The sequence below is a fragment of the Nerophis ophidion genome, linkage group LG28 (assembly GCF_033978795.1).
Source record: "Nerophis ophidion isolate RoL-2023_Sa linkage group LG28, RoL_Noph_v1.0, whole genome shotgun sequence".
Classification (NCBI taxonomy): Eukaryota; Metazoa; Chordata; class Actinopteri; order Syngnathiformes; family Syngnathidae; genus Nerophis; species Nerophis ophidion.
The window spans coordinates 24419341-24444337 of record NC_084638.1 but is presented as its reverse complement, the minus strand read 5'-3'; the positions used below and the strand labels follow the sequence as shown (position 1 = coordinate 24444337).

The window sequence follows — 24997 nt, the reverse complement described above, 5'->3', positions numbered from 1 at the left end:
TAGTGGAAAACTATTTATTTTACAAATGGACTAAAATAAGTAACACATTTTTCCAGGTAGCTAAATTCGACGGAACACCTGCATCATCTTGTCAACAACACCCGCATTCTTACATACAACATATTTAAGAATGGCAATAATAATTAAATACAAAGTGTAATCAGATACAAACAATTATTGAGGTTGTTTACTCTATTAAAGGACATATATGTGCACATGTATGCACTGATTAAAAATACAGAACTAGAATGCCCATGTTTACACTTTCTCCATCAAACGCCATCTTGCTTTTTCCTTCTTCTTCTCCTTTCTATTTCCAGCAACTAGTAGAACATCTTAGGTGCATTGCTGCCCTCCACAGACTATTAACAGAATGTCCTACTTCTGTCCTATGTCCCACACTAAAGACTTGGACACAAACAGGACAGAAAGTAAAAAGCAGCTTTAAGGACGTCAAAACAATATGCATGCATTCTTTCCAACGGCCGCTTGGTGGCAGCAGAGGCTCCATGTATTACCTGAAGAAACATTTTGACTTCTGACCTTTCCACATTATTTCTCTCATCTTTACTGCTGGAGTTCAACTCACTGAGGATGTAAACTCCATTTTGGTATTTTAATTATCTTTAATTATTCATAAACAGGCTTAAAACAAACCATTATTATTATTACTGCCTCATTTTCACTCTCTACTAATTCAAACTATTCTAGCATGAAAACATTCAGGATGTTCATACACACAATATTACACATCCCCAAACGTACCACTTTATTATGGTAGTAATATAATATATTATTACATTTAATAGTCATGTTTATAACAGTGCTCAAGATTTTAATTTCCCTTTAGGGATTAATAAAGTATTTCTGATTCTGATAATTACACCAAATCGCCTTTAAAGCTGAATATGTTTGTTTTTTACCATAGCTCAGCTTCACAATGTTGGAATATTGACTGCTGATATTAATATTCTTCTATTGTTTAGAATATTACACTCCACACTTTCTCTTTGCTCAAATGAACAGGATGAAAGTGTCTTTAATTGTCACTACTAATTATGTATATAATAATCTTCATTACCGCTTGATTTAACTCTCATTTTATTTTTTCCAGAGAGAACTTGTCCATAAAAAGATGGCTGCACATCAATAAACTGTCATTAAACATCAATAAAACTAAAAATATATTTTTTGGAGATTGTAAAAATGTAAAACACAAATTATGATGGATAATATTGAAATGAAAAGAGTAAAAGTAATCACATTTTTAGGAGTTCATATAGATGATGAAGTAAAGAGGACACTACATGTAAGTCATGTAAAGAAAACATAAAAAAAATGGAGTGCAATACTAACTAGAATAAAATACATACTTACAAATATTAACTACAATTATTGTAGCCAACTTCAGTTGAAGCCTACATTGTTTATTGCGTAAAGGTCTGGGGACATACATATAAAACAATCACACCACAATATTCATATTACACAAGAAAGTAATAAAGATGATTAATAGAATGGATTATTGACAACCAACAAATGATTCATAAAGTCACACATTTTGTAAGTAAATGATCTTTTATAAATGCAACTGCTCAAATGATGTATAAAGTAAATATTAATATGCTTCCAGAAGTGGTCCAGAAGATGTTTCAGATGTGAACCAGTAAATATGAACTAAGCAAAGGTATGAACACATGTAAAACAAGGACAAGGGGTAGAAAATGGATGGATGGAATATAAAGGAGTTCATCAATGGAATTATCTACAATTAGAAAATAAAATATGTAACACTTCATTATTTCAAAAACATACAAATTGTATTTAACATATTTAATGTACTGTTTATTCTCACCCTTTCAGTCAAATTGTTCTGTTCATTTTAAAGTACACAAATGTGTATATTAACTCATGTACTTCACTGAAATAAAAGCACTAATCTGAAGTGTCTAATCGATTAATGTTGGAATCATAATAACAAGATTGTGTTACACACACAACAATGATGTCACACATGTTTTATGTGCTGATGTTAGAAAGTCTTGACAGGTTATTTCAAATCCTGCAGTTTCATTTGCTGCTGCTGTTCTCACCAGCACACTTGTGTTTCTTACACTGGTACTTATAAGAGAATCTTTCACCACACACACTGCAACTCAACACTTTCTCTCCTGTGTGTCTTCTCATGTGAGCTGTAACAGATTTTGGGTGACGAAAGCTTTTGTGGCAGCTTGAACAGGAGTATGGTTTTTCACCAGAGTGCATTCTCATGTGTAATTTCAATTGGTTTCCTTCTATATAACTTTTACCACATACTGAACATATAAAAGGTTTTTCTCCAGTGTGTGTTCTCATGTGTACTTCCAAACTTTGATTTATTACAAAGCTTTTACCACATTCTGAGCAGGAAAAAGGTTTTTCTCCCGTGTGTATTCTCATGTGTGTTTTGAAATGGGATATTTGAGTAAAATCTTTACCGCAGATTGAACATGAAAAAGGTTTTTCTCCAGAGTGTATTCTCATGTGTGCTGTGAAATGGTGCCTTTGATTAAAATCTTTACCGCAGATTGAACATGAAAAAGGTTTTTCTCCAGTATGTATTCTCAGGTGTTCATTCAGCATGTGCTTCAGTCTAAAATCTCTACCACATTCTGAGCAGGAAAAAGGTTTCTCTCCAGTGTGTGTTCTCATGTGTCTTTTCAGATAAGAACGGTAACGAAATTTTTTGTCACAGAGAGAACATGTGAAGCGAGTGTTGTCAGTGTGACATGTCTTATCATCTTTAGAGTCTTCATCATCAGTGTCAGGAGAGTGTGAGGTTGTGTCCTCACTATCTGATAGTGGAGCTAAGAGCTTGTCTGCTTGTGATCCTCCACAGTGGTCTCCATCAGCTTCTGTTGTCATGTGTTGTGTTGAGCTGCTGCTTGGAGGCTCCCCCCCTCCCCTCTCCTCACTTTCACCTTTGACCTCATCATCTTCACTCTTCACACTGATGAGGTCTCTCTTGTCTTGGAGGGACAGCCGCTGTTTTTCTTCATCTTTAAAGGGAGGGGGCTGTGGCTCCTCTTCTTTCACGTGGAGGTGCTGTGACCTCTTCTGCTCTATACTGGAGGACCCCTCCTGCTGCTCGGCTGGATGATATTTTTCGCAGACGTCTGCGGGACACAAGAAGACAAACTCATGCTGGCATCGATGGATAGATAAGATTTTACCATTTTCGATTCTGCTTCACGATTTGGTTATTTGTGGATTCACTTTTGCTTTTGTATAAAAACTAGCTTACATAGGAGTAAAAGGGAACAAGAATATAATCATAAAAAAAGGGTTAGATTTAACAAATCAGGGAGTATTATGGCCATAATTTCAACCCCTTTCACTCTTCTGTCATTGCAATGACCGACGCAAGGGGACGCCACTGACTCCCATCATGTGATTTATCTTTTAAATGTTGATTTTTTATTTTTATTTTTTAAAACAAGCCACTTAAATATTGGGCTTCACGGTGGCAGAGGGGTTAGTGCGTCTGCCTCACAATACGAAGGTCCTGCAGTCCTGGGTTCAAATCCAGGCTCGGGATCTTTCTGTGTGGAGTTTGCATGTTCTCCCCGTGAATGCGTGGGTTCCCTCCGGGTACTCCGGCTTCCTCCCATGTCCAAAGACATGCACCTGTAGGTTGATTGGCAACACTAAATTGGCCCTAGTGTGTGAATGTGAGTGTGAATGTTGTCTGTCTATCTGTGTTGGCCCTGCGATGAGGTGGCAACTTGTCCAGGGTGTACCCCGCCTTCCGCCCGATTGTAGCTGAGATAGGCGCCAGCACCCCCCGTGACCCCGAAAGGAAATAAGCGGTAGAAAATGGATGGATGGGCACTTAAATATTTTTTACAGAGGCCCTAAAGCAGGGGTGTCAAACTCAAATACAGAGTGGGCCAAAATTTAAAACTAAACAAAGTCGCGGGCCAAGGTTGAACAAATGAACCTTTTAATAGGGACCCAAACAAGTTTTGCATTAAATATTGAACAAGCAAGGCTTATATAACGTTATAGTGAGTTTCAAATAATACTAATAATTGAAAAATATCAATGGCATATCAAATAAAATTGAAATAAAAATTGAATGCCTCTTTTCTATTTGCAGCCTTCTGAGGTAAATATCAAACTTTTTCCACAGGCTAATAATTAATTAGAAAATAATATAACAATAATGAATGAATCGAACACTCAAGCCTTGAAGTAGCGAGAGAAAGTGCATGAAAAAAACGTTAATTATTGCTCAGTTTGCTACACTGATTGGCTTTAACACTGAATATGGAACAAGCAACGCTTATACAACTTAATTGTGCAAAATCTTAATAGTGGTGGTAGCGAAGGGTGTATATTGTTGCGTCCCAGGAGGAGTTAGTGCTGCATGGGGTTCTGGGTATTTGTTCTGTTGTATTTATGTTGTGTTACGGTGGTGATGTTATCCCGAAATGTGTTTGTCATTCTTGTTTGGTGCGGGTTCAGTGTGGCGCATATTTGTAACAGTGTTAAAGTTGTTTGTACGGCCACCCTCAGTGTGACCTGCATGGTTGTTGACCAAGTATGGCTTGCATTCACTTGTGTGTGTTTAAAAGCCATGTATGTTATGTGACTAGGCCACCACGATGTTTGTATGGAGTAAAAGCGGATGTGACGACAGGTTGTAGAGAACACTTAAAGTTAAAGTACCAATAATTGTCACACACACACTAGGTGTGGTGAAATTTGTCCTCTGCATTTGACCCATCTCCTTGATCACCCCCTGGGAAGTGAGGGGAGCAGTGAGCTGCAGCGGTGCCACACCCGGGAATCATTAATGGTGATTTAACCTCCAATTCCAACCTTTGATTCTGAGTGCCAAGCAGGGAGGCAATGGGTCCCATTTTTATAGTCTTTGGTGTGACTCGGCTGGGGTTTGAACTCCCAACCTACCGATCTCAGGGCGGACACTCAAACCACTAGGCCACTGAGTAGGTTAAGGCAGTGCCTTTGAGGCACGCCCCCAATATTGGTGTCAGGGTGGAAAAATCGGTAGAAATTTGGGAGAAGGGGTTCCCGGGGAGATTCTCAGGCGGGGCACTGAACTTCGGGAGTGTTCCGGGAAAATCGGGAGGGTTGGCAAGTATGAGTATTAGTGGATAATGCGGAGTTACAGCACTAATGTTAATTTGATATTGTCTCAAGGGCCAAATGAAATTACACGGCCAAACTTGGCCCGCGGGCCAGAGTTTGACACCCATGCCCTAAAGGGACATGGGGACAATTTTGTTTCGTATATGTATCTTGTGCGCACCAGAAAGTATTGCTTGAGTGTGAATGGTTTGCGATCCGTGTGAAAATGCCAAATTCGGCTGCATTTCCAACTAGGACTTTTCCCCCATGTCCCTTTAGGCGTGTTGTGGCAAAATGTGAATGCCTGCGAAAAACCTGCATTGTTGGCTTGGTGTGTCCACAGCGGATTACTAGGTGTAAGACAAACACGTAATCTTCCTGGTTATTGCATCGCTACGTGTTTGACATTAATTAAGACTTTATCGTGCCCGGAAAAGGACAGTTTTCCTCTTCTGTGGTATTGTTAAGACTTAAAGGGGAACATTATCACAATTTCAAAAGAGTTGAAAACAATAAAAATCAGTTCCCAGTGGCATGTTGTATTTTTTGAAGTTTTTTTCAAAATTTTACCGGTCTCCGAATATCCCTAAAAAAGCTTTAAAGTGCTTGATTTTCGCTATTTGCGATGCCACTATCCATTTCCCTGTGACGTCACACAGTGCTGCCAATGTAAACAAACAATGACGAATACCACAGCAAGATATAGCGACATTAGCTCGGATTCAGACTCGGATTTCAGCGGCTTAAGCGATTCAACAGATTACGCATGTATTGAAACGGATGGTTGGAGTATGAAAGTATTGAAGAAGAAACTGAAGCTATTGAGCGAATAGCTATTGACGCTATTCATAGCCATAGCATGGCCGAATAGCTGCGTTAGCATCGCCGGTAAAATGTGCGGACCAAACGATCAGGACTTTCGCATCTCGTGACACTGGAGCAACTTAAATCCGTCGATTGGTAAGTGTTTTTTTCGCATTAAATGTGGGTGGAAGGAAACATAATATAGTTGCAAATGCATCTACAGGTTATCCATACATCTCTGTGCCATGTCTGCTTTAGCACCGCCGGTAAATAGCATGTTAGCATCGATTAGCGTAGCATGTTACCATTGATTAGGTGGCAGTCAACATCAACAAAACTCACCTTTGTGATTACTGTGACTTTATCGTTACAAATGCATCTGCAGGTTATCCATACATCTGTGCCATGTCTGCTTTAGCACTGCCAGTAAATAGCATGTTAGTGTCGATTAGCGTAGCATGTTAGCATCGATTAACTGGCAGTCACACCGCGACCAAATATGTCTGATTAGCAAATAAGTCAACATCAACAAAACTCCCCTTTGTGATTTCGTTGGATTTCTCATTGCAAATGCATCTGCAGGTTATCCATACATCTCTGTGCCATGTCTGTCATCGCCGCTAAAATGTGGAGCCACTTTGGTACATTCAATGGGGGTCCGGCGGCAGACACTTTCGCATCTTCGGGCCAGTGGTGCAACTTGAATCCCTCCCTGTTAGTGTTGTTACACCCTCCGACAACACACCGACGAGGCATGATATCTCCAAGGTTCCAAAAAATAGTTGAAAAAACGGAAAATAACAGAGCTGAGACCCAATATTTACAATGGGTTGAAAATGAAAATGGCGGCTGTATTACCTCGGCGACGTCACATTCTGACGTCATCCCCCCAGAGCGATAAACAGAAAGGCGTTTAATTCGCCAAAATTCATCCATTTAGAGTTCGGAAATCGGTTAAAAAAATAGATGGTCTTTTTTCTGCACCATCAAGGTATATATTGACGCTTACATAGGTCTGCTGATAATGTTCCCCTTTAAAGGAGTGTTGTTAGTCCCATGTTGATGTGATAAAACCTATTTCTTGTTCGGAAGATACACACAGCTGTAACTGTTATTTCTTCCTGTGTTTGGATGTATTCATGTATGTAAAATTGTCATGAAATTTTATATTGCCTGACAAAAAGTGATTCGACGTAATATTTTGATATATACACATTGCATATTTACACACATTTTTTTACTAAAATACCCTTATGAGCAAAACATATATCAAAATGTTTACTTGTTGAAATACCCTTTTTAGAGCAAATATCTACCCAAATGGCCACTTTGTTGCAGCCAAAAATGTATTTCAAGTAATATTTTGATATTGACACATCTTATCTCAGCAATTTTTACTAGAATAACCTTATGGGCATTACATGTATCAAAATCAAGTACCTACTGTACTGTTTACTTGTTGAAATACCCTTTTTAGAGCAAATATCTACCCAAATGGCCACTTTGTTGCTGCCAAAAATTTATTTCAAGTACTATTTTGATATTGACACATCTTATCTCTACATATTCTACTGGAATACCCTTATGGGCATTACATATATATATAAATAAATGGGTTGTACTTGTATAGCGCTTTTCTACCTTCAAGGTACTCAAAGCGCTTTGACACTACTTCCACATTTACCCATTCACACACACATTCACACACACATTCACACACTGATGGAGGGAGCTGCCATGCAAGGCGCCAACCAGCACCCATCAGGAGCAAGGGTGAAGTGTCTTGCTCAGGACACAACGGACGTGACGAGGTTGGTTCTAGGTGGGATTTGAACCAGTGACACTCGGGTTGCGCACGGCCACTCTCCCACTGCGCCACGCCGTCCCAATATATATAAATAATATATATATAAATCTAGTACCTAATGTACTGTTTACTTGTTTAAATACCCTTTTTAGAGCTAAAAACTATCCAAATTGCCACTTCGCTGCGACCAAAAATTGATTCCAGATAATATTAACAATAATAACAAAATTGTCAGAATAATTGTATATAAGTTATAACATAACTTTGTGTTCCATTGAGTTCAGGTCCCTTGCGAGAAGACCAAAGCTGTCTTTCATCTTATCAGACAAAAGGCTTATAAAACTCCACTGTGTGCTATGGAATGCGACATGGAGGTGTCGGTTTCTTTGATCTATTGACGGCCACAAGAAGACCTTTTCCTGACCCGAGATCTACAAAGCGGAGAGGCAGCAGACCTGACCCTACTCCAGGCACCGTTTCTTTGAACTGTTTATTACCGAGTGCGACAGCAGTTTACGACCCCCCTCCCTTTAGAAACAGCTGCAGCTATGTATGCAGAAAAGGCCCAAATTAGAGGACGCGTGGAACTCCCTCGTCAGAGCGTGGTGGGAAACTGTACGAAGTTGCAGCACAGACGTTTCTCCTCATGAGCTAGATTGAATCCTGTCTGTTTGATTTCTTTGCTTCTTGTCTTGTCTAACAGATGTCTTTGGTGTTTGAACCTGGCAAAAATGTCAAAGCATTTCTCTAAAACACAATATTATACATTCTGAAAATGTAAACTATAGCAAGAATATAACTACGCATTTCAGAAAATTTCGCTAGCAAACACTTTGTTTAAAAATGTTTTTACTGCCTTTTGTAGCCCTTTGAGACACTTGTGATTTAGGGCTGTATAAATAAACACTGATTGATTGATTGATTGATACTGTACCAAAATTCTAAATAACTCAAGAAAAACCACTGATAAACACTGGAAAACTGTCACTGAATGTCTTAGTGTGATTAGGGATGATGTTCGGAACTGGTTGTCCCGATTGTTCGATAAGAAAAGAACCGATCCTATGGACTCGAATCCCTTTTTGAGAACCGGTTCCCGTTATCGAGGCCAATATAGTAAAGAAAAAGAGTTGGTTCTTTATTCGAATCCCTGGGAACGAATCTCGTCCCACAGGAAATGCCTTGTGGGACATTACAGGAAATGCCTTGTGGGACATTACAGGAAATGACGTAGCTCAGTCATTAGGCGGCAGATTCAGAAAGCAGCAAAAATAATGGACCGGAAAAAAACGCCTCAAGGCATGGCTTGATTTTACAAAAAAAATACGACGAGGAAACCGCAATATGCAATTATAGCCAGGCTTCGTTCTCATGTAAGGGGGAAGTACAACAAGCATGTTGAAACATGTTCAGGCCGTACAAAACCTGAACGTTCGAGAACTGTGGCATGCCTTCGACACGCAGAGAAGCAGCGACAGAGATGACGAAGCACGCCCATCTTCTTCTGCTTCAACCTGCAGCCCCAGTTCCAGTGATAGTCCGGGTGAGTAACTAACGTTAACTGTTGCCAGTTAATTTCCATATTTGCTCACTTGTAGCCTTTAGGCTAAAATAACATAACCTCTTATGTCGACCAGGAGTGCAGTAATGTCAGCTAGACCAACGTTACCTAAGCATAGTCAGTGGCTAACGGTAACGTTAACCTTTTTGTATGTGTCTGATAACCTTAACAGCATCTTGTAGCCTACACCCCTCCAGAGTTTGCAGGTCTGTCTAATAAACTAGTGCTTTCTTTCTTTCTTTAGTTTATTTCGTACATGAACACACTTACAGCATAAGACATCACAGTTTCATATCATTTCACTTTACATCATAGGAGTTGAAAGAAGTAAAGCTTATTTAATCCTACCCCTTTCCCACTTCAGAGCTTTTACAAATATATACATCATTTACCGACCTTCTTATAATAAAAGAACATATGTGAATTAGTATATACAACCGTTTTGTAATATGTAATTAATTAATCCAGTCATTATTAGCATACTGAGATGAAGAATATATATTTTTTAATAAGGTTGAAAGTATTTCTCATAATTATTCTCCGTACTTTGTAAGCACTTTTAATTTCAACAACCTCTTAAAGTGGATCACATCAGTACAATGTTTACCTTCATTACTTAATCCATTCCATCATTTAATTCCACATACTGATATGCTCAAGACTTAATCACAGACACCCTAGTCTTCACATTCAGCTAATTTCCCCCCTAATTTTATGCTATGTCTGTCCCTCATTTTCCCTCCAGGACAAGGACGTGCAGTCATTCCTGGCGGAGGCCACACTGATGGACCCCAGAAGGTTTAGAAGCAGACTGAAAGAGGATTTTGTCAAACCTATCTGTGTGTCCAAGCTAGTTCCACCACAAGTGAACCTGTTTTTTCCACCGCTGGCGACACGGTTAGCGAAGAGCGGTTCAGACTTGATCCTGAAAAAGCAGACATGCTCAGTTTTTGGAAGAAGAATTGTTGATTGATGACTGTGGCGTTCTTAGTGTCATAGTGTGTGTAGTTAATATGTTCCAATAGCTGTAGTTAATATGTTCCAATAGCTGTAGTTAGTATGTTCCAACAGCTGTAGTTAGTATGTTCCAATAGCTGTAGTTAGTTTGTTCCAATAGCTGTAGTTAGTATGTTCCAATAGGTGTAGTTAGTATGTTCCAATAGCTGTAGTTAGTATGTTCCAATAGGTGTAGTTAGTATGTTCCAATAGCTGTAGTTAGTATGGTTCAATAGCTGTAGTTAGTATGTTCCAATAGCTGTAGTTAGTTTGTTCCAATAGCTGTAGTTAGTATGTTCCAATAGCTGTAGTTAGTTTGTTCCAATGGCTGTAGTTAGTATGTTCCAATGGCTGTAGTTAATATGTTCCAATAGCTGTAGTTAGTATGTTCCAATAGCTGTAGTTAGTATGTTCCAATAGCTGTAGTTAGTATGTTCCAATAGCTGTAGTTAGTATGTTCCAATAGCTGTAGTTAGTTTGTTCCAATAGCTGTAGTTAGTATGTTCCAACAGCTGTAGTTAGTATGTTCCAATAGCTGTAGTTAGTATGTTCCAATAGCTGTAGTTAGTTTGTTCCAATAGCTGTAGTTAGTATGTTCCAATAGGTGTAGTTAGTATGTTCCAATAGCCGTAGTTAGTATGTTCCAATAGCTGTAATTAGTATGTTCCAATAGCTGTAGTTAGTATGTTCCAATAGCTGTAGTTAGTTTGTTCCAATAGCTGTAGTTAGTATGTTCCAATAGCTGTAGTTAGTTTGTTCCAATAGCTGTAGTTAGTAGGTTCCAATGGCTGTAGTTAATATGTTCCAATAACTGTAGTTAGTATGTTCCAATAGCTGTAGTTAGTATGTTCCAATAGCTGTAGTTAGTATGTTCCAATAGCTGTAGTTAGTATGTTCCAATAGCTGTAATTAGTATGTTCCAATAGCTGTAGTTAGTATGTTCCAATAGCTGTAGTTAGTATGTTCCAATAGCTGCAGTTAGTATGTTCCAATAGCTGCAGTTAGTATGTTCCAATAGCTGCAGTTAGTATGTTCCAATAGCTGTAGTTAGTATGTTCCAATAGCTGTAGTTAGTATGTTCCAATAGCTGTAGTTAGTATGTTCCAATAGCTGCAGTTAGTATGTTCCAATAGCTGTAGTTAGTATGTTCCAATAGCTGAAGTTAGTATGTTCCAATAGCTGTAGTTAGTATGTTCCAATAGCTGTAGTTAGTTTGTTCCAATAGCTGTAGTTAGTATGTTCCAATAGCTGTAGTTAGTTTGTTCCAATAGCTGTAGTTAGTATGTTCCAATAGCTGTAGTTAGTATGTTCCAATAGCTGTAGTTAGTATGTTCCAATAGCTGTAGTTAGTATGTTCCAACAGCTGTAGTTAGTATGTTCCAATAGCTATAGTTAGTATGTTCCAATAGCTGTAGTTAGTATGTTCCAATAGCTGTAGTTAGTATGTTCCAATAGCTGTAGTTAGTATGTTCCAATAGCTGTAGTTAGTATGTTCCAATAGCTGTAGTTAGTATGTTCCAATAGCTATAGTTAGTATGTTCCAATAGCTGTAGTTAGTATGTTCCAATAGCTGTAGTTAGTATGTTCCAATAGCTGTAGTTAGTATGTTCCAATAGGTGTAGTTAGTATGTTCCAATAGCTATAGTTAGTATGTTCCAATAGCTGTAGTTAGTATGTTCCAATAGCTGTAGTTAGTATGTTCCAACAGCTGTAGTTAGTATGTTCCAATAGCTGTAGTTAGTATGTTCCAATAGCTGTAGTTAGTATGTTCCAAAAGCTGTAGTTAGTATGTTCCAATAGCTGTAGTTAGTATGTTCCAATAGCTGTAGTTAGTATGTTCCAATAGCTGTAGTTAGTATGTTCCAATAGCTGTAGTTAGTATGTTCCAATAGCTGTAGTTAGTATGTTCCAATAGCTGTAGTTAGTATGTTCCAATAGCTGTAGTTAGTATGTTCCAATAGCTGTAGTTAGTATGTTCCAATAGCTGTAGTTAGTATGTTCCAATAGCTGTAGTTAGTATGTTCCAATAGCTGTAGTTAGTATGTTCCAATAGCTGTAGTTAGTATGTTCCAATAGCTGTAGTTAGTATGTTCCAATAGCTGTAGTTAGTATGTTCCAATAGCTGTAGTTAGTATGTTCCAATAGCTGTAGTTAGTATGTTCCGATAGCAGCAGAAGTGCAGCTTTTTGGAGAGGTGTATTATATTCAGTTTTGTGCCCAAGGGACTGATTTTATTTAGCACTATTATTATTTATACATTTATAGTGATCACAAAGACAGGTTGTTTTTTGTGTTACTGTATATATTTGTTTTTCTGAAAAATCCCACTTAATATACTTTGGGTAACAACAGTAAATATTTATTTATTTTATTTTATTTTATTAGGGGGGGTAACAATGGTCAATATGTGTTTATTGTATTACATTTTTTCTTATCAAATGAAATTAAACTTTTGTCAAAGCAAATATTGTTATTTTTTTCCATATACAACAACCTATCTGGATTCAATAAGAGAATCGATAAGGAATCGGTTCGATAAGAGAATTCAATAATGGGCTAGAACTCGATAATTTCTTTTTAAACATCCTCCCTACCCACGGCACTCAAAAATCTGTCCAAATGTTTTAGTACGACTTTGAAGCCGCACCACTTGAGGGATTGTCGGCCCATTACGGCTACCGTAGTCAGAGATACAATTATTACTATAGTGTGTGTATAAGGATCGCAAAATGGAACCCATTAGCAGACTTATTATCTGGCGTTTTGTTTCACAATACGATACAAATTTTTTTGATTGATTTTAATTTTTATTGATCGCTGCCCTCAGTATCAGCCCAAAGGTAAGGGCTGTACATTGTTTACAAATTCAGTAAAAAAGGAAGACTTTAAGGCCATAAACCGAATTATTTAACTCAGAGCCATATTTAAATATTCAATTGCTATTCTAACATCTAACAACAAAATATTGGAAACTCAAGACAGCCATGACATTATGTAGGGACGGCGTGGCGCAGTGGCAGAGTGGACGTGCGCAACCCGAGGGTCACTGGTTCAAATCCCACCTAGAACCAACCTCGTCACGTCCGTTGTGTCCTGAACAAGACACTTCACCCTTGCTCCTGATGGGTGCTGGTTGGCGCCTTGCATGGCAGCTCCCTCCATCAGTGTGTGAATGTGTGTGTGAATGGGTAAATGTGGAAGTAGTGTCAAAGCGCTTTGAGTACCTTGAAGGTAGAAAAGCGCTATACAAGTACAACCCATTTATTCTTTACAAGTGTATGTAAACTTTTGACCATGACTGTATGTACATCATCCTCACAAGACAACCAAACTTCTTATACACAATATATTTAAGAATAGTGTTAATAGTTACACATAAAGTTAGTAAAGATGTGAGCGTAAGAAGTAAACAAACCTGTTCTGTGTAACACAACTTGATGATGTTTCTTATAATAAACATCCAGTAGTTGATGTTGTCGCTCCTTCTCCTCTTTTCTTGGACAAAGTTCCTCCTCGTACTTTGCTATGGTTCTTTCGCACATTTTCCCACAATCACAACACTTTACACTCACATTTGTTCCCTACTTAGCGATGTTTAAATAACTTCCGCCTCTCTTTGTTAGCAGCTAACAAGCTAAGCTAACTAGCCAGCTAAACTAGCTGCAAGCTACCTTAAGTGAAGCTATCAAACAGGAGAAGTGTCCAAGTGCGCTCAGACTAATGTATCCGGCTACAAACAATTATTAACCGTGTGTACTCTATGAAACAACATATATGTAAGAATACAGAAATATAATGCCTGCCTTTAGGCCTTCTCCGTCAGACGCCATCTTGCGTTATCAACCGATGGGTCTACGCATGCGCGTACCTGACGTCACTTCCGCCAACTTGTTTTGCCACACTTACTTACCATGCTTCTTTTGTGTCATCTGTACTTCAATAACAATGTCATCATCAACCATTACATACAAAACAAACATTAAAAAATACGTTGTTCTTTATGAAACCGCACAGATCTGTACACAACCCTGAAAGATGTGTTCAGCAAGCCTTTAATGGAAAATAAAATGATGCTTTACTATTAATAATTAATAATTTATTTATTTCAGAATTCTGAAAATGTATTTTTTGTTTTTGTTTGGTTACAGTAAGGGATTCATTTAAAAAAATATGAACATTTAAAAAATAAATGATGCGATGGGAGTTAGTGGCGCCCCCGTGCGTCATTCATTACAATGACAGAAGCGTAAAAGTGGTTGAAATTGTGGCGATACACCTTGTTCATGTTCTTATTCTTGTTCCCTTTTAGTCCGAGGTAAGATATTCATTTTTTTATACATACATTACTAAAACATACAAGTATTTCATTAAGATGGTAGTGGCTGCTGGTGGCAGGAGCTCTGTGCTCTTGTGTCATCTTTTTGTCTTCCTGCTGTTTCCCTCTTCTTTTCATGTGGGTTTTTTTTTTTTTTTGCCTTTTGGTTGGGGACCCTTTGGGACTGTGTGACAAGGGGTGGCACTTTTGTGACTTCTGACGTGCTTTTTTTGGGTACTACTGGATCTGCCTACCGGGAGCCTTTTGGCCATGGAGACCAGCTGCCGGGTCTCTGTCACACCAGAGTCCATTTGGAGAGACTGGAGGAGATGCGGACGAAGATACAGGGCTGTGGAGTTGTTTGAGCGCCGGGACAGACAAGCTTCACAGTGTCTTGGCTGAATGAGCAGGTATCGGACACCTCGGTCTCCTTGGACGCATCCTCGCTCATCCATGCGGACTGTACTGGGCGAGAGTTGGTGGATGGCTCTCTTGGTTGCTTTGTTGGGTCTGCTCCTGTCTCTGACCATGCTCCTCCTACCCCAGCAGATGATGTCATGGAACACCACAGAGGCCACCACAGTGTATTTGGGTGTTGAAATGATGTTTTTGTTTGGTTGCTTGTCTATGCAGGGTGCAATCGTCGCTCTGGTTCAGTGGACCACCCAGGAAGGACATGCTTTGAGCAGGTTTGACTCTTTTATTTTTTCAAATCACAAGCTGCGTCTTCCGTCGGGTCTCTTTTCAGCCTTCCGTGTGCCTGCTCGCTCTTCCGCTTGCTTTTCAGCTTTCCGCGTCGGTGTGCTCCTTTTGGCTCTCCGTCTCTTGCGCTCAGCATCTGCTTCTGCCTCTCCAACTCCTTCTCCCCCACCCTCTTCCACTGCTGCCCTTTTATACAGCCAGAGGAGATGTATTAATTGTGTGTAGGTGCGCGACCCACGCACCTGAACTCGATTGCGGTGGCGCTCCCGGCACGCCCCGCCTCTCCGCTAGGCCGCGTCCTCCGCCTCTTTGCCGCCATCTTGCCCTGCCCCGCTGCTCGTTCGCCGGCTGCGCCTCTCCACAATATATTATCGGTTAATTATTTTTAATTGTTTTACTTTTGCTTTTGTAGCTGTATGTAGAAATAACACTGCTGGAATGGCAGCTGGTTGCATCAGATCTGCTCTTTTAATGTCCTTTGTGTTCTTTGATGTTTCCCTCTTACACACGTTTATGTGTGCTATGGCTATGAAGTTGTTTTCTTCTTCCCTAGGCCTCAGTCTGGACCAACTCTCCAGGGGCCCAGGCTGATGACTGAATTTTTTTTTCATTTTATTCATCCACCTCCCCAGGGTTTACCCGTTTCTTACTTTTTTAAAAGGGGCGCCGGAAGTTGTCAGACCCATCAGTATCCTGTTCTGTCTCCCTGTAATGTTTGTCTGCTCTTAAATGGGATTGTGATGAAAATCTTAGTTTTCCCTCGGGGATTAACTAAGTACTTCTGATTCTGATTCTGATCACAGAACATCATGGGCAAGCAGGATGCCCCTGCAGGAGAATTTCAGAGCCTATTTTAAATCTTAAATCCTGGAAACTCAGAATTAAAGTCTGATCTTCTATGACTGAGCAATTCAGGGTGTTTTCACAACACGGTACAACACATAAAATGAAGCAAAACGCTTATGGCAAAAGTCTTGTTGCATCCTTGACGCCTGTTTTCGAAAATACTGGTAGATTTGATTTGAATAGGTTGCTTTCTTGGCACAGACCAGCTTCTGAGCATTGTACACAAACCGACTGTTTGGCGAACCGTGCCCAGAATTAGAAGCTCAAAAGCAGCTACACACAGATTGATATTCACATTCTCAATTCCCAAGGCGGACATTCAAGTCTGTTTGTCAATTTGTCGCCGGCAGACTGAAGCAGCAGGATCTAGTACAGGGGTTTCGGACCTATGGCTCTTGAGCCAGATGTAGCTCTTTAGATAACTGCATCTGGTTCTAAGATAAATCTTAGCTGACATTGCTTAACACGATAAGTAATGAATAATTTTGTATTCTCAGTGTTAAAAATAAAGTTGAAAATATAAAACATTCTCATGCATTTGAAACCATCCATCCATTTTCTACTGCACCTGTTCAAGAAGTCGTATTAGAATAGAATAGAATAGAATAGAATAGAATAGAATGAACTTTATTGTCATTATATTTGCATATAACGAGATTAAAGACTCCAACTTAAGGTGCGGTAGTGGGAACAAATATGGGGTGAAATAAATGACATAAGAGGTAATAAAGGAAAAACTAACAATTGAAATAAACAGACTACTATCCAATAAAAATAATAAGCAATTCTGTACAATATACAAAACACTATAGAAGTACAAAATACATATACTGTACAATATACAGCGCAAGACAGGAGTACCGAAGTAATAAATAACAATCAGTGACGGACGTATTGCACTCGAAGGGTATTATTGCACAGTGGGGAATTAGGGCATTATATTGTATAGGGGTGAATTATTATTATTATAAGTTAGAGTTCAACATGGTGACAGCTTTGGGAAAAAAGCTGTCTCTGAGCCTGTTTGTTCTGGCTCTGATGCACCTGTAGCGCCTGCCTGATGGTAGCAAGTCGAACAGGTGGAAGCCAGGGTGTGTGCTGTCCTTGGTAATGTTTTTTGCTCTGTTGAGGTATTAATGGTAAGAAGTATTTTATATATTATTGGTTAGCTTCAGAATAACAATGTTATTAAAAAGAATAAGAGACTTATTATACTCTAAAAATGTTGGTCTTACTTAAAAATGCACACATTTAGTTGCATTCAGTGTTAAACAAATATTATATGCCTCTCATGGAAATACATTTTACAATACTCTGTCACGGCCCAAGAGCCCCCCACTGCACATTCATGTGTGCGCTGCACTGGGCGCACCTCCAAGAGTGTGCAAGGCGCGCACCAGTACGGCTGCAGCAAGCCACTGCAATCAATCGTCAGCTGGAACTGTCACAATGATGAAGAGATTGATGGCATTTAGAAACGGTAAAAAGACGGAGAGCAAATCTGTGCTTGTGCAGTTTGTTGAGGAAGTCCTCCCGGAAAGAATCATTGTAAGGTTTTTAAGCTTCTACATTAGAAGCTGGAAGAGGAAGTTAGATAAGGACTTAGAAATAAAGAAAGTATATTTGCAGTATTTTTTGACACAGAGAAAGCTTTTGATATGTTGTGGAAACACGGCTTGCTGTTAAAACTAAATATTTTTTGGATTAGAGGGGAAATGTATAAATGGATAAAAAACTTCCTAGCAAGTAGAAACATGTTTGTAAAAATAGAGAATGAACATAGTTGAGAATATGAAGTGGAAAATGGGACCGCACAAGGGAGTATAATAAGTCCAGTACTGTTTTCCATCATGATAAATGAAGTTTTTAGTGAAGTGGAAGGGTTAGTGGAGGTGGCATTGTTTGTGATGATGGAGTGATGTGGAAGAGAGGTAGAAATACACATCACAGAGGAAGAAGATTCAAAAAGCCGTAAATAATGTTCAAGACTGGGGGACGGCTTGGGGTTTAAGATTCTCTGTTGGAAAGACAAAAGTCATAAATTTTACAAAGAGGAATTTTCCAAACAAGCTCCAAATTAAACTCTATGGAGGAAATAAAAACATGTAAATATTTAGGAATATGGTTTGGTAAATGTATTAAAAGGTCAACCCACATCAGTAAAATAGTGGAGAAAAGTAAAAAGGTGTTAAATATAATGAGGGCTTTGAGGGGTAAAGATTGGGGGGCTGATAGGTTGACATTGAAAGCAATATATATCAATTTAATTCCATTTGTTATTGATTATAGATGCAATTTTTACTAATTTGCTTCAAAAATACTACTTGGGAAAATAGACCGGATCCAGTCGCAGGCACTAAGGTTATGTTGTGGAACTACTAAATTTACTCCAGTGGCAGCATTACAAGTAGAAATGAATGAAAAACCTTTGGACATGAGGAGAGATCAACTCTCAGCAGTTTATTGGGCAAACTTAAAGAGTCCAATCAAGGACATCCAACTCGTCAAGTGCTAATAAACTGCCAAGAAAAAGGGAAGAAAAAAAAGAATAGTTTGGGGTGGATAATAGGAGACAGACATAAGTGAAAAAGCTCAAATTAACAATATTAAAGTTTTAATCCCTGCTATACCAACGTGGATGTATGACAACCCAAAGTTAAACACGCAATTATCAAAGAATATACATTTTAATAGTTATCAGATAGAACAATGGATTGGGGAAACGTTTTTAGACAACATCATGATATTCACAGATGCATCAAAAACTATAAATAATAAAGTAGGATCTGCTGCAGTTATCCCACAAGGAAACATAATATTAAATAAAAAGAATCAGTGATAAGCTATCTGTTTTTACAGGGGAATTGGTAGCTATTTATATGGCAGTTAACTGAATAGAGGAAAACAAAGCTAGGAAAGTAGTCGTGTGCTCGGACTCCAGCAGTGCTTTGATGAGCATAAAAAACATAGCATCAGAAACATGACAAGATATAGTTTATGAGATAGTTCAGACAGAAACAAGACAAGATATAGTTTATGAGATAGTTCAGACAATCTACAGGATAAATCAAGCGGGAGGTGTGGTAACATTTCTCTGGGTTCCTGCTCATGTAGGAGTTGAGGGGAATGAGTTAGCTGATAGATACGCAAAACAAGCAAGCACTAAAACAGAAGTAAACATGGAGATTGAGCACAGTAAAGAAGAAGTGAAGAGCATCATTAAAGGGGAACATTATCACAATTTCAAAAGGGTTAAAAACAATTAAAATCAGTTCCCAGTGGCTTGTTGTATTTTTTTTATATTTTTTTTTCAAAATTTTACCGGTCCCAGAATATCCCTAAAAAAGCTTTAGAAATGCCTTATTTTCGCTCTCTCGAAGCCACTGTTCATTTCCCTGTGACGTCATACAGTGCTGCCAATGCAAACAAACAATGGCGAATACCACAGCAAGATATAGCGACATTAGCTCGGATTCAGACTCGGATTTCAGCGACTTAAGCGATTCAACAGATTACGCATGTATTGAAACGGATGGTTGTAGTATGAAAGTATTGAAGAAGAAACTGAAGCTATTGAGCGAATAGCTATTGACGCTATTCATAGCCATAGCATGGCCGAATAGCTGCGTTAGCATCGCCGGTAAAATGTGCGGACCAAACGATCAGGACTTTCGCATCTTGTGACACTGGAGCAACTTAAATCCATTGATTGGTAAGTGTTTTTTTCGCATTAAATGTGGGTGGAAGGAGACGTAATATAGTTTCAAATGTACATACAGCTATAGCCTAAATAGCATGTTAGCATCGGTTAGCTGGCAGTCACGCCGCGACCAAATATGTCTGATTAGCACATAAGTCAACAACATCAACAAAACTCACCTTTGTGATTTGGTTGACTTAATGGTTGCAAATGCATCTGCAGGTTATCCATACATCTCTGTGCCATGTCTGCCTTAGCATCGCCGGTAAAATGTGCAGACACTCTGGTACATTCGATGGGGGTCTGGCGGCAGATTTCTTGCCACTTTCGCATCTTCGGGCCAGTGGTGCAACTTGAATCCCTCCCTGTTAGTGTTGTTACACCCTCCGACAACCCACCGACGAGGCATGATGTCTCCAAGGTTCCAAAAAATAGTCGAAAAAAACGGAAACTAACAGAGCTGAAACCCGGTATTTGTAATGTGTTTGAGAAAATGAAAATGGCGGCTTTCTTACCTCGGCAACGTCACGTACTGACGTCATCGCTTCAAGAGGGCTAAACAGAAAGGCGTTTAACTCGCCAAAATTCACACATTTAGAGTTCGGAAATCGGTTAAAAAAATATATGGTCTTTTTTCTGCAACATCAAGGTATATATTGACGCTTACATAGGTCTGCTGATAATGTTCCCGTTTAAGATAGAACACAATAAAAAGTGGCAGGATAATTGAAATAAGAAAAGAAAAGGTAGCGAGTATTACAAAGTCCAGTGGAGAGTAGGTATAATGAGAGGAGGAATCCCACCCCCCGGATTGTAAATAATGTAAATAATTCAATTTACATATTATGATGATTAACTTGTGTGATGACTGTATTATGTTGATAGTATATATTTGTACCATGAATTGATTAACATGGACCCCGACTTAAAAAAGTTGAAAAACTTATTGGGGTGTTACCATTTAGTGGTCAATTGTACGGAATATGTACTGAACTGTGCAATCTACTAATAAAAGTATCAATCAATCAATCAAAAATAGAAATAGGAAGGAAGATGACATTATTACTAGAATGAGATTAGAACATACATATTTAAATAGTTCACTAAAATTGATAGGAAAACATACTACAGGACTGTGTGATTCTTGCCATCAGATAGAAAATGTTGACCATGTTTTAATACAATGTAGGAAATACAATAGAGAAAGAGAAATACTGGAAAGTAAGTTGGCGAAAGAAAATATTAGGTTAGCATTGGAAGATATATTAGGATTGCATTTAGAACACATAGGATATTAAGCAATATAAACATATTTAAAAAAAACACTGGGTTAAATAAAAGAATATACTGTAGAGTAGGGATCAACCTCGGTCCACACTCCATTTCAATAGGTGGCGCTAATGCACACCAGAAAGTTGCTTGTCAACCGCCATAAAAACAGAAGAGGAAGGATAAGAAGAAGACGGAGAAAGCCGCGAGCAGGACGCTAATAAGTCAGTCTTATTATTTGTTCTCCAGTTTGAAATATTTACGTCGTATAAAATACATCTTTGATTCTTTATTCAAGGAGAAAGTCGTCTCGATGCGCTAGAAACTCTGTGCCGCTTCTCCTGCTATATTTGCTAGTTAGCTTAGCTTGTTAGCTGCTAACAGAAGACGCAGAAGTTATCAACACATCGCTAAGTAGAGATCAAGTGTGAGAGTAAAGTCTTGTGATTGTGTGAAAATGTCTACATTACAAATGTTGAGAGCGTTGGTGGATCAGCGACTAACTGCTGCCGTTGAAGAAATATTTGTAGTGTTAGAAAGAACGATAGCAGAATACGAGGCGGAACTTTCTAGAACAAAGGAAGAGAACAATCAACTAATTGACGCTGTTTTCAAGAAACATCAAGTTGTGTTACACAAAAAAGGTTTGTTTACTTCTTACTCTTACATCTTTACTAACTTTATATTTCATTACAAACACTTTTCTTGAATAGGAAGATGATGTGTCTTGTATGGATGATGCAATGCTTTGATTTAGATTCTTCATGAAAACGAGACAGTTTGAGGTTGATGTTCCTCTCAGTTTGGAACAATGTGTGATTGATTGATTGAAGGAGTTGTGAGAAGTTTGCATAAGAAAGGCTCAAGTTTCATCACGGTACACATTCACTGCTACAAGAAAGCCTGAGATGGTTTCAGTTGAAATATTTGTTCACTCACACAGAACACAGTACTATGTAAAATGTAGCATTTAAGGTCCAAAAAATGCTGCTAGAAAATACAATTTTTAAAAAGCAAAAAGCTTTTTATATTCCCAGTTACAACCTGTAATGTATTTTCGAAGCAGTGTTGAAGGAAGTAAGGGATTTACACTCCTTTATGGCTATTGATAGGAAGACCCACATTTTGGTGGTATAGCAGGCATCCATCCATCCATTTTCTACCGCTTATTCCCTTTTGGGGTCGCGGGGGGTGCTGGCGCCTATCAGCTACAATCGGGCGGAAGGCGGGCGGGGTACACCCTGGACAAGTCGCTACCTCATCGCAGGGCCAACACAGATAGACAGACAACATTCACACTCACATTCACACACTAGGGCCAATTTAGTGTTGCCAATCAACCTATCCCCAGGTGCATGTCTTTGGAAGTGGGAGGAAGCCGGAGTACCCGGAGGGAACCCACGCATTCACGGGGAGAACATGCAAACTCCACACAGAAAGATCCCAAGCCTGGATTTGAACCCAGGACTGCAGGACCTTCGTATTGTGAGGCAGATGCACTAACTCCCCTGCCACAAATTAAAACCTTTTTGGAGTGAAATCTGGGTTGAATGTGATTTGTACAACTACCTTTGGTGTTATAATGCTCAATATATTTTACATTTTGGAAGTATCTAGTTAGCTGCATGGGTATTTTAGTGGAATGGTGTATGTTAGTGTATGTTATCAGATTGATGTCTAAATATGTGGTATCATCCAAAACTAATATAAAGTATCAGACAACAGAAGAATCAGGGATTATTACATTTTAACAGAAGTGTAGATAGCACATGTTAAAACAGAACATAAGCAGATATTGTGGGACGGCGTGGCGCAGTGGGAGAGTGGCCGTGCGCAACCCGAGGGTCCCTAGTTCAAATCCCACCTAGTACCAACCTCATCACGTCCGTTGTGTCCTGAGCAAGACACTTCACCCTTGCTCCTGATGGGTGCTGGTTGGCGCCTTGCATGGCAGCTCCCTCCATCAGTGTGTGAATGTGTGTGTGAATGGGTAAATGTGGAAGTAGTGTCAAAGCGCTTTGAGTACCTTGAAGGTAGAAAAGCGCTATACAAGTACAACCCATTTATATTACCAGTAAATGAACAAGTAGATTATTAATCAATTTTCCACCACTTGTCCTTAATAAATTTGACAATATAATAGAATATAAATGACACAGTATGTTACTGCTCATGTCAACAGACTAAATTAGAAGCCTTTGTTTGTTTACTTACTACTAAAAGACAAGTTGTCCAGTATGTTCACTATTTTATTTAAGGTTGAACTTGCAATAAGAAACATATGTTTAATGTACCCTGAGATTTTTTGGGTTTAAATAAAGCCAACAATGAATTTTTTTGTGGTCACTTTTATTTAGAAAAGTATCGAAATACATTTTGGTACAGGTCCCGGTACCAAAATATTGGTATCGGGACAACACTAGTAAGAACATAATTTGTCGGTTGATTCTTTGACTACCTTAGTAGTCATTTTTTCACTGGAGAGATTAGGCTCTACGATGCAGCCAGGATAGGTAATCAAATTTTTGTTTTTGTTATAATATTGTCACCCACTTTGACTGTGAAGTCATTTACTTTTCTGAGGATAGTTTTAAAATAACTAATTTACCCTGGTAGTTTGCTTAATGAGCTATACGTGAGGCAATGTTGGTGGCACAGCTTAGTGAAGGTTTTAAAAATGGGTCCTTTCAGGACATATCTGTGTTCCAGTCCCCAAGAAGATGTAAACATGTATCAACATGTATCACACAGTCATCAAATACATTTTTATTCTGTAATCAAATCTAATTAAAGTTCTAATTTCACTTCCTGATTCTGACTTACATGCATCAATAAGTAAATCTTAAAATGTATGTTCAATAACCAAAGTAGTCATCATTTGAATTATTAAAAGAACATAAAGATGACTGGCTTTCCTTCAGTGTGTCGTAGATGGTCTCCAATTCCTAAGGAGGATTTGTAGAGGGAGATACACCACATAGTAAAACATGTTTTTGGTAAAAGTTCCTTTTGGCCCAGCCAACAAAGTGACCACCAAAACGTATTTTGTGTGATAACAAAAACAAACCATGAATGTTTTTTTTGAAGTGATTTTGAAATTAGATTTTTTTTAATTTCCATGATATTGAAGTTATGGTAATGACAATGTCATTATAATATTATGGTTAAGTTTAGAGATATAGAGTAAGTGTAATAGGCCGTATACAGAATAAAATATTTACACACTTTACATCAGTTAAGTTAAAAATGCCTCAATCAATGCTGCCTCGTACTTATAACAACTTTTCAAATTGCCCCTTATCAAATTTCCAAGTCTGTTATTGTACTCATTGTACCACTTTTGAATTGATTTTAAGAAACAAGTAGGTATTTCCCGTGTTTTTATTGGTTGTTTTGCTACACACTTTTATCACAACACAGGGAAGAACATAAGTAATGTGATTGTGTTAACAGTGTCATTTCAAAACTATTTCTATTCTCTCTCTATCTTATTTACTTATTTACCCAACAGACGTCCAGCAGCCCCCCCATGTTAAAGAGGAAGAGGAGGATCCACAGCCCCCTCACATTAAAGAGGAAGAGGAGGAAGTGTGGATCAGTCAGGAGGGAGAGTGTCTTCTAGGGCAGGAGGAGGCTGATGTCAGCAAGTTTCCACTGACTGTTGTCTCTGTGAAGACTGAAGAGCATGAAGACAAACCACCTGAGTCCTCACAGCTTCATCACAGTCCAAGTAAGCACAACATCCACATATCATTTTATTCTCAGGGCATTCAATCCATCACAACTGGACTCTTCACTTTGTCTTACAAGATGTTTGTCCTCTCATCCAAGTTCATGCTCATAAACTTAATGTCTTAAATCTAA

General features: G+C 38.7%; 3 protein-coding genes across 9 annotated transcripts in view; 1 reads left to right on the top strand and 2 right to left on the bottom strand.

Moving 5' to 3' along the window:
* LOC133545526 (gastrula zinc finger protein XlCGF57.1-like) overlaps nucleotides 1-24997 on the bottom strand; it is a 403569-nt gene that overhangs the window by 74197 nt on the left and 304375 nt on the right. The window lies entirely within an intron of this gene.
* Nucleotides 1-24997, top strand: part of LOC133545530 (zinc finger protein 135-like) — a 129988-nt gene that overhangs the window by 49872 nt on the left and 55119 nt on the right. For 3 of the 4 annotated variants that reach the window (XM_061891200.1, XM_061891199.1, XM_061891204.1), the window contains one exon: nucleotides 24645-24863. In XM_061891200.1, the coding sequence (XP_061747184.1) occupies nucleotides 24645-24863 (219 nt within the window). Of the gene's footprint in view, nucleotides 1-21267; nucleotides 21778-24644; nucleotides 24864-24997 lie in introns of those variants that run through there. The other variant, XM_061891201.1, reaches the window with a different exon arrangement.
* LOC133545544 (oocyte zinc finger protein XlCOF20-like) lies at nucleotides 1388-14175 on the bottom strand. The gene is made up of 2 exons (XM_061891247.1): nucleotides 13717-14175; nucleotides 1388-3155 (listed from the first exon to the last, which is right to left on the bottom strand). The coding sequence occupies exons 1-2, from the start codon at nucleotides 13841-13843 to the stop codon at nucleotides 2071-2073; spliced, it is 1212 nt and encodes a 403-aa protein (XP_061747231.1). The 5' UTR covers nucleotides 13844-14175; the 3' UTR covers nucleotides 1388-2070.

Bases quoted from the DNA above. Each gene is read 5' to 3' on its own strand.
- LOC133545544 (XM_061891247.1), bottom strand. From the start codon at position 13,843: ATGTGCGAAAGAACCATAGCAAAGTACGAGGAGGAACTTTGTCCAAGA. The intron at 3,156-13,716 runs GTTTGTTTACTT...TGTGTCCCGCAG, and splicing joins AGTTGTGTTACACAGAACAG to ACGTCTGCGAAAAATATCAT.